Source organism: Parasteatoda tepidariorum, chromosome 2, assembly GCF_982258835.1.
Source record: "Parasteatoda tepidariorum strain Cologne lab strain chromosome 2, Ptep-v5.0, whole genome shotgun sequence".
NCBI classification, from domain to species: Eukaryota; Metazoa; Arthropoda; class Arachnida; order Araneae; family Theridiidae; genus Parasteatoda; species Parasteatoda tepidariorum.
Genome location: NC_141756.1, coordinates 101,307,032 through 101,323,379, shown reverse-complemented (window position 1 = coordinate 101,323,379; position 16,348 = coordinate 101,307,032). Strand labels below are relative to the sequence as shown.

General features: G+C 27.5%; 1 protein-coding gene across 1 annotated transcript in view; it reads left to right on the top strand.

Moving 5' to 3' along the window:
* Window positions 1–14,995, top strand: part of LOC107439283 (uncharacterized) — a 32,807-nt gene extending 17,812 nt beyond the window's left edge. Inside the window, exons 9-17 of the mRNA XM_087157894.1 lie at window positions 569–625; window positions 1,087–1,188; window positions 2,883–2,939; window positions 3,798–3,950; window positions 5,917–5,962; window positions 6,822–6,928; window positions 7,742–7,817; window positions 9,602–9,680; window positions 12,911–14,995. Coding sequence (XP_087014020.1) covers window positions 569–625; window positions 1,087–1,188; window positions 2,883–2,939; window positions 3,798–3,950; window positions 5,917–5,962; window positions 6,822–6,928; window positions 7,742–7,817; window positions 9,602–9,680; window positions 12,911–13,127 — 894 coding nt within the window. The 3' untranslated portion in view covers window positions 13,128–14,995. The remainder of the gene's footprint in view (window positions 1–568; window positions 626–1,086; window positions 1,189–2,882; window positions 2,940–3,797; window positions 3,951–5,916; window positions 5,963–6,821; window positions 6,929–7,741; window positions 7,818–9,601; window positions 9,681–12,910) is intronic.
* The last annotated feature ends 1,353 nt before the right edge of the window (window positions 14,996–16,348 follow it).

Below are 16,348 nucleotides of genomic sequence, written 5' to 3'. Positions count from 1 at the left end.
CTGAAGAATTAAAGTAATACTTCTAATTAATGAAATTACAGAAATAAATTTTCATTTTAGTGAATTTTCACTGAATTTAAAATTTAGTTATTTTAAACTCTATTTTAAACTTTATTTATTTTCAATTTATTACTTATTGTTATATTAAAATTTATTTATTTTAGTAATTAAATAGTGACCTCAGACTAAATTTTTTAAACATAGAGCCTGACATTACTGTTCTGATTTCAGAAAAAAAAACTGCACTTATTTTAATTAGTATGTAAAAATTCTTTATGGAAAACACTATAACAATACATATTTTAAACTTTGTTGTTACCTTAAATTTACTTTTAATGTCCAATTTCCTCAAATGTGCAAGATTAGTTTGAGAAAAAAAAATATTTATGTCTATATTTCTTACCTATGAAACAATTGAAATGAGGTTTAAAGAATAACTTAGGATGAGGGTTTTGCAAAAATAATGTCCTTCAATGTTCACTAGTTTTTATTCATTTATTTGTTTCATTACCTCACTGAATTTTGCCTGCCATGAGTTTTTAAAACTTAATATATTTTTCCTCTCCAGACTGGTGGAAGTACAGGTGATCACGAACAAGAGATTCCAATTAATAATGTCCTCAAGGTGAGTATTGTTGCATAATCATAATTTTTTTAATGTTGGTTTACTGTCTATCAATATTGTAAAGTAGTAGTAAGATAAAACAGAATAGAGTATTAATAAGTTAATATAATTTTTGTGCTGTATTTAAAAATTGCAATTTCATTTTCCCCTTTTCGTTTACTTAAAAAATGTTATTTTTTTCATTCAGTTTTCTATATTGAAAGTATATTTATGTAATGTATAATGTTTCTTTTTCAAAACTTATTCTTTAGAATTTAAATGAAGGCAATTTTTTTGGGTTATTAGCAGAAGTTTTTAGAAATTGCCTACTGTTTTATCTTTTTGAATTATTGCTTTGAGTAATTGGTGAAAACTATAGGAATTTAGTTCCTATCTTTAAATGTGAACCCCGGTTTTGAAATTACCTAAGAAAAGTGATTATGTCTTGTTAAATATTATTATATTTATTCTTATTTTTCCAGAATTTGTTATTGATGTTGAAAGATCCCACTGCAGACCTGGATATTATAGAGGAGAAACTTAAAGAATCAGTCATAAATGTACAACATGAAGAGATTAAAAAAGTATATTTATTCATATCTTACCTGATCTTGAACCTCCTGTTTATCAGAATTTACTTTTCTTTTTCGATAAAGATTCTGATATTTGTCATTCAAAATCTCATAGCTGCCAACATGGATAGGAAAAAATCCAGTAGATTTTACAAAATAATATAAATTTCATGATAAATGTTGCATAATGTAATAAATATTTTACACATAGGGATTTTTATAATTATCAAATTAGAAAAACTGCAATATTTTCCAGTTATGATTGACATTAAACAGAAAAAAAAGTTTTGAGCTGATTTCTATAAATGAGGTTTGCGTCATTATGTATTAGTAATACTTATTTTAATATTCAAGCAATAATCTGTTCAAAAAATTCTATTTCAATAGGGATTTTTTTTAGGAAACTGACTCAATTTTAGGGAATTTTCTAACATGTAAAAAAACCAGGAGAATTTTAATTAAACCAGTAGACCAGGAGAAACTGGCAAAATCCAGTAGAGTTGGCAGCTATGAAATCTGTTTGTAAATTTTGGCAAATTTTCATAGGCACTTCATAACTTGACTGTTAAGTAGCAAATTAAGTAGCAATTATGGTGGAAAAGTAACTTCTTTTAATCTTTATATTTTATTTGCCACTTCAGAAGATTCATAGTTTTAAACAATAAAAGATATGTTATACAGGAACATGCTTATTTCATGTTTTAATTGTCACTTTTGATTTGAATTTTTTTTTTATGAGCTTAATTTAAACAAATGACTCTCCTGGACTTGTGTGTATTCTTATCGACGTGTGTCTTTCAGCATTTACACTCTGCATATTAGAAGGATGTAAACAATCCTGAACAAGGTTGCTATTTGGCGATCGTATGACAAAAATATTTATTTCGCAATCTTTGTGTGCATTTTTTTTAACATTAAATACTTTATAAGATGATGTTTCTCTTTTTTGAGTGAATAGTTTGTCCTTTTTGAGACTTGGCAGATGATAAAGCGAAGTAAAAACTGAAAAATAATTCACTGTGTGCATTTGGCATACATTAACGGCTGTCTCATTTTCTAGCTTGGAGACGTTTTCTCTTCTTACTCCCGCACTGAAATGAACTGTGCGTCCGAGGAGGTGGAGCAAAGTGCTCCTGGTGAACAAACTATACCATATATTGCATTAAATATATTGAAATGTATATTGATTCAATGAATTAAAGAACAAGAAATGCACACTTCATAAAACTTAATACTAATTAAATCAATTTAGTTATTACTAAATGAAAATTTAAATGTCAAAAGTTTATTTGCATGTTAAGTGGAATTTTTAGGTAATGTAAAAATACATTTAAAATATTCAGTGCTTCTTTTTCTTCTTATTTTTGTAATTATGCTAGCAGATTTGATGAATAAAAGTCGATATTTTTGAATTGTTGTTGAAAATATTAATTAAAAAGTTATATAAAATTACAAAATACTTTGTAATGGTTTAGTTTAAGGGCATTAAATATTATTTGATTATTGTTTTAAAGAAACAAAAACAAAAAACCAGTTTAAACCAACAAAAAAAAACTTTTTTTTCCTAACCCTGAACTAATGTAACATTTTATTATGGATGACCTTGAAAATTGAAATGAATTTGAAATCAAAATAAATAATATGTTCTATATATCTATTTTACTCCATTATATATTTTTCATTTACGATTTATTTTGTCTATGCAGCTTAAAGAAGAATGCAAAAGGAAGGATGAGGAAATAGAGTCATTGAATGAAAAGCTAGTGAGTTATTTATTACTAAATCAAATTTTAATTTTGAGCGGTTTCATTTGCTATTTTGACATTGTATTCCCTACGAATTAATACGATACAATGCAGTGAAGCTTGTTAAGTTGACCCCCTGTATAAATTTAAACAAATGATCAAGTATAAAACTGGGTTAGGATGTGTAATCTTTAGATTTAATGTTGTTAAAATAGAAGTCAGAAAAAGTGTGCAATGACTAACCATTCTTCTAATGGTATTTGCATGTGATGTAGGTGCGAAAAAAAATGGACCACCCTGAGTAACTTTCGATCTAATCTTCACGTTCTATGACTGAATCTTAATCCTTGAAGGGGGTAAACTCAATAACTTTCGATAATAAAAGTTTCTTTTAAATATTTATAATTCTTATACTTTAACAGAACTTATATTTAAATGAGAATTAAATTAATATAATTGAATCCATTAACTTAAATGGATGTAATTGAAATATTTATTCGTTGAATAGCAAATACAGAAGTATTTTCTATTTAATAAATAATCTATGGCGAGAAATGGACTGCGGCCTAGATGTTGTCCATTTGTCCAAGGGAAGTCTCATAGAAAATATGTGACGCACGTGTACAAAATTTTGAAGTTCCTTCAAAATTTTTTTCATTAAATAGTTATAGCTGTTTGTAATCGCTATATTTGTTTTGAATTACTCTGTATTTTCCTTAATCTTTTGCGAAAAAAGTAGCCTTTATTGGTCAACTGATTAACTCACATCATCATTCTAAATTCAAGATATATATATATATATATATCTTAACATTCCAAAATGTAATTTATATTTATTTTAATAGAGATGCTTGCTTATTTAATTTATTTTGCTAGAATACCCAGCAACGCACAACTGTGGATGCCATCATGAATGCAGAAGATAAAACTGCTCGTATTGTGCAGGCAGCTGAGCTCTACAAAGATCTTTATAAAGAAAAAGAAAAGCTGGCAAAGCAACTGAGGAAACTGACACTCATGAAATCACGAGTTCGTATATTAGTTTTCAAAATTATCTTAGCAGTTTTATCTTTTTACTTGATTCTTTGGGAAGATTTAATGTGTGATCTGTTGGTTGTGAAAATTTTGCTTTTGATTCAAGTTATTTAACATATTTCCTGAATCAAAAACTCAATTAAAATAAGTTCATTCAGTTATCATGCTTAATTGTCATTTTATAAAAAGCATTATTTAGTTGTAGATTTTTTTCTTATTTAATAAAAATTCTTAATATAATTTTTTTTCTGAATAAATAATAAAATTTCCCAAATATAATTATGTATCAATTTAAGGAACCCTTTTTTGCAATTCAAGTTCAGATATTATGATGAGCATCAATTAAGAGAAGCATGGATATTAAAATTATTGAATTAATTGTTTATTCCTGTTATTAATTGTAAAGGATTAATTGTTTAATACTCAAAAATTCTTAAAGATACATTTTTTTAAAAATATCACTATAAAAGGAATTAATTTTATGTTTTAAATGTTTGAGATAATTTTCTGAATTTAAAACCCCTCTATTGAGAATGCAACGAAAGTAAAGTGTCGAGTTTTATGCATGTGACATATTTAAATGTTTGAGATAATTTTCTGAATTTAAAGCCCCCTCTATTAAGAATGCAAGAAAAGTAAAGTATCGAGTATTATGCATGTGACGTATTTAACAAAGATTTTTTTTCTTTCAAAATCTGATACTTAGCAGGAAAAAAAAAAAATTAACCTAATCTATATGAAAACAAGAATAGTAAAAGAAAATAATGACAGAATTATGTTAGTTTTTCACAGGGGTGATTATATTCCGGGGGTACTCCAGAATTCCGGTGTTTTTGGTATTATTCTTCTGGGTCGAAAAAGTAGGAGCAGGGCATATGATTTTTCTGGGAATATCGCAGAATTCTGCATTTCTCAATACCATTGATTCTTGAACTTTTGCTAATCAAAAACTTATAATCTGACGAATTTTTCCGCTGAATTCTTCAAACTAAAATTCAAATTTTGAAACTTTAGCTAATTCCCGCTACCGAGACATTACTTACGTTTTCATACCTACATTTTTCCTCCAATTGATTCTTTTGGTTTGACAGATTTTCGCCATTTTGAATATTTGGACCTGCTCCGGAATCCGCTAATATCAAGATTCTTATTCACACCGCTTGAATATCAAACATCGATTGTCATATTTGCCTAATTTAAAAGTTACTCGTTGCGATTACTATTCATGTGGTTTAAAAAATCCAATGTCGCGATTCATATTCACTCGATTTTAAAATTCAATGTTGTGATTCATATTCACACGATTTTAAAAATCCAACATTGCAATTCTTATAAGAACTAAGATTTTTCTTAAGTTAATTACTGTAAAGGTGTGATATTCTTCATTGCTATTTAATTATAAATCTCATTTCAAAAAATTATGTTAAAAACGAAACATCTTATGGTACATAAACTAATATAGTGATATTGATTTTTTGCGTATACAATTTTTAGGGTTTTTCACTTTGTGTCCCAATCACCCCTGCTCTTAAACTCAATTCTTCTAATAGATAGAACTTAAAGAATTCACAAGAATCAGCCAAAAAAATTCATAAGAATCAGTCCATCAGAAGACATCCAGAACATCTTTATTTTGAGAATGAAAGAGCGAATATTGAATTAGAGTAAAACTAATTTAGTCATACCTCTGTTTATCCAAAGAGAGCAATCTGCGTTTTTTTTTCTTCCAAAAAATAGGAATAAAGACCTTTAAAATATAAAAACGATTCTCATAAGTGTCATTTCCATTACTGCAGAATGAGATGGAGTGGTCAAAACAGTTTCTTTGAAAATGCAAGGGTTGTTTCAGCATTTCTCTGGATATTTTATTTTTTCTGTCAATTCTAAAATAGTATTTGGTTAATGTTGTTTAATTCTTTATTAAGTCTATTAGATTTTTAATTGGTATTTCTATTTTTAGTCCAAAAGAACTTCTATTTCAAGTACCCAAGATAATTTGAAACCAAGTAAGTGAACAACTTATACATATTTTAGAATTATAACTCAAACCTTTTTTATGTTTTCAATTAAATTTGTGTTTCTAATCTAATCTTTCAAATTATAATTTTTAAATTCCAGTTTCGAATACAGTAAAATACAATTTAGGCCTCTTTTAAGGTAATGATGAAATACAGAAAGACATTTAAAACTTTTAACTAGAGGCAAAAGCTTATTGATTAAAATAATAATGTGTTACTGTTTAGTTGCCAAAATATAGAATTATGAGGGGGGAAGTCTCATTTTAAAATTAAAAGAATAAAACAACAACACATATTTTTACCCTTTACCAAATACACATGTTTTTAATAACGCAAATAAATAATAAGTTTTTAATAACACACATACACCATGTTTTTAATAACACATGTATTATACACATGTTTTTAAAAAATACCCTTTACCAAAAAGAAGGAAACAAAACACAGTACAGAAACTAAGAGTGGCATGTTTTTTGTAAACAAACAACTTTACTTGATCCCTTTAAGGGATTTTTTTCACCTCAAATTCAAGTGTTTATTTTTTGGGATAAATATCCCTTCTCTTCATAAAAAATTAAGATGTACCCCACACAGCCAAAAATATGCTTAAGTTCTACAAAGAAACTACATCTACTATACAGTGAAGAATTTGGACAAAACTGCTATGAAAGGGCCAATCTGTTTTACTAAAATAATCCTTTGTGAATAAAAAATAAACACGGAAAAAAAGTTGATGTGAATAAGCTGTCACATTAATATTGGTTTCTTATTTGAAATTACCTATAACAGTGTACTTGCTTGTATACTTATTAACTACGTACTTCTACCATAAAATTTCATTTTTCAGGTTTCTTAGCTCTTAATATTGAAAAGGCCTGCAGCGAGACCAGCTCTAATAATAGCGACTCTGATACCGGAGAACACGTCCGAGCATCGTGTTCAAGCTTAAAGGAGGTATAATTTTTGTATTACCGCTTCATATTTTTTTTATTGAATCAATGACCAAGCTAGTTATCGAGACATGTTTACTAATTATCATACCTTGAATCAAAAAAGTGGATTAAAAAGACTAGTATTTAAATAGGATAATTTTGTTTAAAAATGTATCTTGCAGTTACAATTTGTGCCGAATCATTTCATATTAGCTTTGCTCATAAATTAATATTTTTTTTCAAATTATATTTAAAGAAACCATTTTTCACAGTAAATGTGTTACATTGAAAAAAGCATGCCTTATTTTGATTGAATTTTTCTCCCTCGAAATATATTTGGGGTTGCTGCAATCATTTAGTTAATAGTGAGTTAGATTAAGTAAGTTTGAACCTAAATGATGTTCATATTTTTGCAAGATCTCAGGAATTATATGTAATGAATCAAATAATTATGGCATTATATACTAAAAATAAAAGATATCCTGAATAGCTTTTGACTGGATTTTCTCGTACTGAATGTCAATTTTTGTGGTTCTGAGAGTGATCTACAAATATGCTAATTATTGGTGCTAACTTTTAATTAATTTATGAAATCAGACACAGAAACATACTTTTTCTGAATAAACATATATATATATGCAATATATATATATATATTACTTCTTTTTTGCAAAAGCAGATAACAAAATTATATCTTTTCTTTATTTTGTTTTGTAGCTTTTTAATTTTTAAAAAAATATTTTTTAAACCCGTGGCAGAATCGTTCATAAAGATAACTAATTTTCTATTCTAATTTTGTCTTCTATTTCTATATGTGCAAATTTATATGTATTAGGATGAAATCCCTTTGCCACAAGCCATGATGAGTGATAAAACAGAAGTGATGTCTCATACTGATATTAATTCCTTAGGTAAATTTATTTCATAATAGTTTTTGTTTGTGATTCAGTCAATTATTTTGCTTTAGAATTAAATAAATACTTTTGTAATGTACAGTTTTGTCAGAAATTGTGGACTGATGCATGAAAAATAAAAGCACACAATAAAAAGTTGTTGTTTAGCCGCATTCATTTTATCAGCCAGTGTTATTTGTAAAGAACAAATATTTCCCACTTCTATTATATTTTGAAGATTGAAATTTGACGCATAATAAGTTAATGTCATCATGTAAGCATACTTGGATAAGGTGAAAAACTTTTTGGGAAGGCATATTTTAATTTAAAAAAAACTTTCTGCAAGCATTTTATTGAGTTTTATAACTAGTTTTAACCCTTTCGTCGCCAGTATTTCAATACAAATTTTGCCAATAATATTTGGCAAAATTTCTTCCAAAAATACTGAATTTTCTAATAAATATTGTAATATTCAACACTACTTGTTTTTACACTTTAACACGACTAAATAACAAATGAAGAAAACAATATAAAAAACAAATAAAGAGTTAAATTATTCATGACATAACAAATAAAATGTGTTAATAATTTGTAACAATTTTTGTACTTGAAATATTTTGTGTGTATATTATTGACGATTTACGATCATATTTTTGTCAGTTATTGTTACCAGTTTTCATAGTTTCTTAATGCCATGCAGGGGGAATTTCGAATCACATTCGTAGAATTACTTTTTGATGACTCGATTTGTGACGATTTTATTGTCCACATGGTTTTATCGATCGCTATTTCAACGGTTTGAGATATCCACATAGTTTTTATAAAATGTCAATTTCATTTCTAATAGAATATTATTATGATCCGCAAATTCTGAATAACGCTTTTGAACAATCAATTACTGACCTGCTTAAGTCGTAAAAATTTAATCTCAAAACCACAATTTTTTTCAAAATGTGAAGTTTTTGCACACTTTGCAATTAAGTCCTTGATTCTTAACGTTAATAATCCTTTTGTGCGAAACGTGAAAAAAAATAGGCGTTTTTTTTCACGCTCCAGTGAAATGCCGAATTTTGTTTCCATAACATTTAATTCTTTTTATATTGTATCTGAAATCAGGTTAAAATCGAGCATAAGTCGTAAGTCAGGTAAAAATCAAAACGAAGTGGAAATTAGCGGAAAAATAGAGGATTTTCATCCCCGGATACTTTTTTCCAACAAGTGGCAAATTTATATACATATATTAAAAGTATTATTATTATTTTTTATTTATTTATTTTTTTGATTAGGGAAAAAGATTTCTGTTAAAAAGATAGTTGATTGTTGAAAATGGTCCAGAAAAAAGACTCGGTTAACGGATGTCCAGATTTGGGATTTTACATTGTGTGTATTTATATATACTATATAGTTTTTATGATAGTATGGCATTTTTAAAAACATTTCTGATATGCTATATTTCTTGTATTTCTATATTTCTTATTTCTTAGGGGAATTTTTTTTTTACTTCTTTTTTTTTAATTTTACATCTTTAGGTTTTTAATAGTTTTTTATTACCAGTTTTTTATTTTAAATATCTTATGGATGACTATTATTGTTTTTTTTTTCTTCCTGCTAGCTGACATTTTGATATTGACGTTTCAATCTTAAATCTCACTCAATTTGATAATATTAAAAACAATGATTAAATAAATAAGAGCAAAACATTTAAAAGGATGTATTTATTTTGTTTTTTCTCTATAAAACTGAATGTTATTGAAACACTTTGTTCTCTTAACCAACATTTTAACACATTTCTCTTTTTCTAGATATTGCAATAAATAATCTTTGTGCCGCTGTCAAAGAGGATCAAGAATACAAACCTCCACCCAAAACAGAGTCTCTATGGTCAGTTCAAGAATCATTGTAATTTATCAATTTATGTACATTAGCATGCAAAAGTGTTTGCCCAAAGTTAAAAATTGTTATTAATTAAAACAAATATAGCAGAAATAATAAAATAAACTTTAGTTATATTATTATTTGATAACATTTTAACATGATATGAACATACAATAGCATTATTTAGCATAAACAATGTAAATTAACTTATATTTTGCTCTAGTCAATGTGATCCCTTATCTTACACGTTTTGCAGCTTTAAACAACCTTGGCATTTGAAACACTAAATTTTGCAATGTTTCGTGTCTGATGTTTTTTCAGGCATTCTCCAAACATTGCCGCAAGCTTTGAACATTTGTTGAAGCCATTGTGCGAACCTGTCTGTCCCACAGTTTCTCAATCGGGTGATTGTGGATTCCATGACATTTCTTGTAGAATCCTTGCATTTCTTTTAATTAATTAGCACACAATTTCGATGTGTGTATGGGATCATTATGTTGAAAAATGCATACCCACCCAATACTCTTTGCTCCAGAGGGTATTGTGTGACGTGCTAAGATATTAAATGGTGCGTATCGTTTTTAAAAAGTACTTAAAGGTGCTTATTTTTGATTTTCATTAATTAAAAGCCCTTAAAGGTGCTTTTTTCATTGGGTGTTTTTTAAAAAGTGCTTAATTTTCCCTTTTCAAAAATGAGATTTTTTTTCATTACCACATCGATTTTCGCCACATATTATGCAAAAGCGTGCTTTTCACATTGTTCTATTCACCGTTTTCACAATTCATTTTGGCGCACTGTCGGTCCGTAGCGCATGAAAGCGCCTATCATTTTACATGTTTGATGAAATACTTGCGAGTCCTTGTGTGCGTCTACTGAGCTGGATTCGGTGAGATTATTGCCTTCTCATGTGCAACTCTGCTGCCTTTTGCAAGATATTTTCAATTTCAGACTTCATTTTCCACCCTCTGATATCGAACCGAAAAATCTTTCGATCATTTTATAACGGCTAACGTAATGAAGAAAAGAGTTCTTTGTCAGAAACTAGTTATTATATCATGATCATGTAAAGTCTTTATTTTGTTAATGTATATAGTGCTTAAAAATATATTTTGAGTGCTTGAAAAGCACTTAAAAGGTGCTTATTTTTTGTTGAAAAATTTGGCTATGCACCCTGTATTATGATGCATCTCTTTGTCCATTCAGGGATGAGATTTTTCCGCTTTTTAGAGGATTTCAGCTTTTTTCAAATTTATCTCTTGAATTTCAGCTTTTTTTTATAAAAAATTCAGATTTTCTAAAAATTTCACTTTTTTTAATAAGTATTCCGCTTTTTCAGAAAATTCACCGATTTTCAAAGAGAAACAGAAAATTCAAACTATATAGCTACCAATCCTTTCTCATTTTTACTTATTTTAGCTATTTTCTCCCTTTTTACACGCAGCAGATAAGATTTACCAAATTTTTTTCCTGCCCTCCAGATAGATCCGATTTCCGTATTTCAAACGACGCTGCTTCTGACAAGCCTTTTAGAGGTCCCAAGCCTGGAATCTGCTAATATCTCGATTCTTATTCACGCGATTTTAATATCAAACAAAGCTATTCATATTTGCGTGTTGCGATTCTTATTAACGCGATTTGAATATTGTATGTTGCGATTCTTATTTACGAGATTTAAAAATCCGATATTGTGATGCGTATTTTTAAAAACCTATGTAGCGATACGTATTCACACAAGTTTAAAATTCAATGTCTTGATTTGCTCATGCAGTTTGTAATATCAAACATTGATTTTCGTATTTATATGTGATTTTAAAATAAGGCATTAGGATTCGCATTCACGCATTCTAAAAATTATGCATCATAATTCTTATTTATGCAATCTAAAAATTACGCATCATGATTCGTATTTACGCTATCGAAAAATTATGAATCGTGATATGTATTTACACGTTTTAAAAATTCTATATCCCAGTTTGTATTTCCTCATTTTCAAAATCGTATATCTAGTTTCATATTCATGTGATTTCAAAATCCATAATTGTTATTCATATTCACGCAATTTTAAGATCAACTATCGCGATTTTTGTAAGAAGTAAATTATTTTTTTTAATTAGTTACTATAAAGGTGACTGTTTTTCTAACGACGATTATAAGTATACTAAGTGTTACAACATCAGAGAAACTGGAAGGGAATATATTTAAAACTTACATTCTGTGCTTGTAAAGAAGAAAAAATAGGATTTGTCACAAGATGTTTGAAGATAGACTAACGACTAAATATAGCAAACAAAAGCAATCACTTAAAAAGGGATTTAATTAATTTTCTTTTTTTTGGAAAAAGAGTTGATTAACTCATCATCAAAATTTTATTTATAATTGCTGTTATTTATGCTATATAATGCAAAATTCTTATCAAATAAAAAACAATTATCTAAACAGTTGCTGATTGTCATGTAATTTTTAAAACTAAAATAGCAATTTTCACATGTTAAGGCGTTACTATATATTTCTACTTCACTGTTATTGATATGTTTCAAAGGGCTCTAGTTAGATAAGACTATAATATGAACATAATGATTCGGTCCATTGTTAAAGTTTGTTTTTTTTCAATATAATTTAAAAAGTAATATTACTGATATATTTGCTATAAATCACATAACAGTATTTATTAAAAGAAATGAAATATTAATGTATATTCTCAGTAGTTTTAATTTGCTAAACCAGGTAGTTTTTCAAGTAATGATTGTCTCTAATATGAACTGAGGAAAAATATAATTTCCAGCTTTATTTTTTCAATTGGTAATTTTTATTTTCACTAAATGTTAAGTATCAATGTAATCATTTATATAATAATAGATTAGTACACAATTGTATGTCAACACATTATTTATTACCTTGAACTGTCTGGAATTTATTATTAAAGGGTTACTCTTGCGTAAAATTTACTATCGTGGAAATTCAGCTTTTTTGCCTTTTGGCTAATCTCATCCCTGCCATTAGTTGATTGTCTATGATGCACCAAATCTCCAACTTTTCCTCCACCCAGACCTCTATGTTTCATAGTCTGGTTTCTTTGGCTCTTTAAATTGGGGGGAGGGGGTTAACAATTAAGCTTATTATCTTATTGATCTCAATATTCTTAATTCCTTCCCACACATACACATTGTAACTATAATAACAGTTTATGAAATCATTTCTCCTAGCATAGTTTCATAAATTGTATTTCTTTTTACAGCTTGCAACTGTCACCCGTTGAAGAAGATACTCACATTCCATGCGTAATCTGTGGAAAATCTTTTCTGATCACGGCACACTCTAACATACCGATGATAGAACATATCGAAAAAGAACACAATATGGACATTTGCCCCCTTTGTGGACAATTGTTCGATAAAGCTTTCCCTTCAAAATACCTTCTGTTCCACGTTAATGACCATTTCCAATCAGAATGATGTCATTTGTGTACAATATATAGTATTGAATGTGTATTTTATATATCTGAGAAAATACTCTTTTTTAATTCAATTCTTTATGAGTGGTTATTGATTATTTGAGTTATATTTGTAATTTAAGAATTTCTCATTTAATCAGCATTTTGTTTAGTTTATTAGTGGACCAATTATTGCTTTTCTTTTATGAATATTTTTATACTTGTATAAGTTTTGATTTATGCTCTTTATAGTAATATTGCAAGGTCATTTTTAATTAAATATTGGGGTGAGGTTGCATTACTAACTTGAAATGATTGTTCTTAAGGATATTTTCCATTCATATTCAGATCTGCCAACTCTCAGGCCAACAAAGCAAAGTATCTTCTCTTTTTTTTCTTTCTTTTTTTTAAAATAACTGTTTGAATTGGCAAACCTAGGCACACTTTGCATATATCAAAAAATATAATATAACCCTTTTCCCAGATAAGGGGTTTTGTAGTTCAAGTGTGTTTACTTATATCCTGTTTAGAAGGTTTTTTTAAAAAAAATTTAAATATGCAGGGTATCTGCGCACCTGGAAAGTCTTGGATTTCGGTATTGAAAACTTTTTTATGAAATGTCATGATTTTAACTTTTTTTTAAAAAAAAAATCATGGGTTTAGGTTGCCGAAAAATCTAATTTTTAAAATATCTCCCTCCTGCCAATTACACATTGTTCCGATGTTCCAAATATCTAAATTTGTAGCAATATCCCCACTCCTAGTCATATTCTATTAAAATATAAAATGTATTTATCCTGTTCTTTAAAAATTATGGTGTTCTTTCAAAAAATGAGAGAAAGAACATCATTTTTAGAGCGAATTATCTTTTAAACTTCTGTGAATTCAGAATTTTTTTGTTTTATCAATTTAAAATTTTAGTTTAGGCTTTTGATATTGCACTTACTTTAAAGAAGAAGTAAAACAGCTTTAAATAACTTCATATATCTGACATTAAGTTATTTGCTTTTGTATTTTTTTTTAGCTATTTTATCGCTTCATCTCTTTCTTTACTCTGTTTTTTAAGTATAAAACCAATAAATATGAAGATGCAGAGTATAACAGTTTTGGTTATACCTATCTTTTCAATTAATGTTATTATAATGCTATTTTAAATTTATTGTTGTGTTTTTGTCGAAGAAAATAGTAAATTCGGTAAGTCGGGAAAAATTCTTGGAATTATTCATGGCAGGTCATGAAAAACCATGGATTTATAGATACAAAATGTAGCGGATTTGACAATCTAAAATGTAGCAGATATCCTGTATCTGCTACATTTTTAAAGTTTTAATAATATGAAACTTTAAAAAAAAAAATCAGTCATTCAGTATTTTTTAGGAGTGAAAGAGTGATGATTTCTTTTTCAAGAGAATGAGATAAATAAATTTAGTTTAAAGAAGGTTTGAATAAATTTTTTTATTAGATTTTGTTTCAGTTATTGCACTATATTGCGGTAACTAAAGTCTCCGCCTTTTTGAATTTCTGAAGTTGGCAGGTCTGCATATTTACTCTATCTAATGTAATGTTATGAAATATGCTTCAATATTTTTTTAGATATTTATATATGCATCATAAATTTCTGTAGGCAAGTTTTTAAAAAGATCTACATTGTTTGTTTTTTTAATCCCAAAAATTAAATAAATAATGATAATTCAGACATTTTAGAAACACACTTCTTATTTCAGCTTTAAATTTAGTTTTTATACTGTATAAAAATTTGAATAATATCAAAATGTACTTATTAGAAATAGTTAGTCTTGGCTTGAAGAACAACACTGTGCTTATACATTTTAATTTTATAGACTTGAACTTGATATGTACAATTCATAAATAAAGCTCTATTGAGATAATGTTTGGATTTCTTTATTATTTTTAAACTTCTAATTGTGTAATAATATATTTATCTTTATCATGAACTATTTTATCATTCAATCAAGCATCTCTAATGTAAAAAAAAAAGAAGAAAAAAAATGGATAACCTTCTTAAAAACAACATTAAAAAGAATACTATTGATATTTAATCAGCACAGAAAGGCATGATTTAACTAATCTGAATTTTGAAAAAATCATTGATTGAAATCAACTGTGATCTTTTTAAAAAGATATTAATTTAAACTAGCTTATTTTTTTAAAAAAATTAAGTATAAAATATATTTTATAGAATATGATTAATCTATACATAATAATAAACGAGGCTGTGTGTGTTTCTGTAATCACAATATATCGCCCCAGAAGCCTCGGCCAGGCACAAAACTCGGCACATAATTGTGTTTTGACATAATGAAGAAGTATTTTTTTTCTTTTTCAAAAATTTGGATTAGTTTTTTAGTTATCAGTCATTCTGTAAGAAAATCTATGCTTTTTCATCTTCAAAGAGCCATATTCAAAAACTATTAAAAAATGCATATACTTTTCTCCACTCTTATAAATGTATGCTAATGCAAACCTTACAATTGAAATATTAATTTTCGACAACTTAAACCAATAATACACGAAGAAATTAATAATTTACTTGTAAGGTTCGCATTAGTTTACATTTATCAAAGTGGAGAAAAGTTGAACTTATGTATTAAAAATGTGGCAACATATTCGATACGTAAATAAAACGCTTCGCTTTGATATATTTGTCGCTGTTCATAATTGTTATAATAAGTTTTTCTTCTTTCCATGCTCTATTTTTTTTCTTAAATGAAGACGATAATTTTTATAGCGATATAGAAATAGAAATTGATACCATAAAAAATTAATTCGTTTTCGTGTTCTTTTCATGTAATTAGCATTTTAGTTTTTTTTTCTTAAGCGTTGTAGCTATATAATATGTAAAATAGGAATTTAATTGTTTCTGAAGGAACGATCACACTTATATTGGATCTCTTTGGTTTTTCTATTCTTTATTTTTACAGTTTTTATTAAATGTAATTAGTTATTTTCAGAAAGTTTCAGTTTGCCGGTAAGCACTTAGATTTTAATATTGAAGTTTCATGATTTGCTTTCATAGTAATTGTTGTTCTAAAGTATTCGTTGACTTCTTAAAAACACGATTACTGACATGGCGGAACCGCTTTCCAAAAAACTTTGTATTTTGTCAAAGAAAAAGATATTAAGAGATTCTCAAAGAAGAAGGGCCCAAGAAACGTCTGTGAAACGTCAAAGAAGGATGGAACATGACCGAATTTCGACAAGCAATCCTAGAGCTCAAGAAGT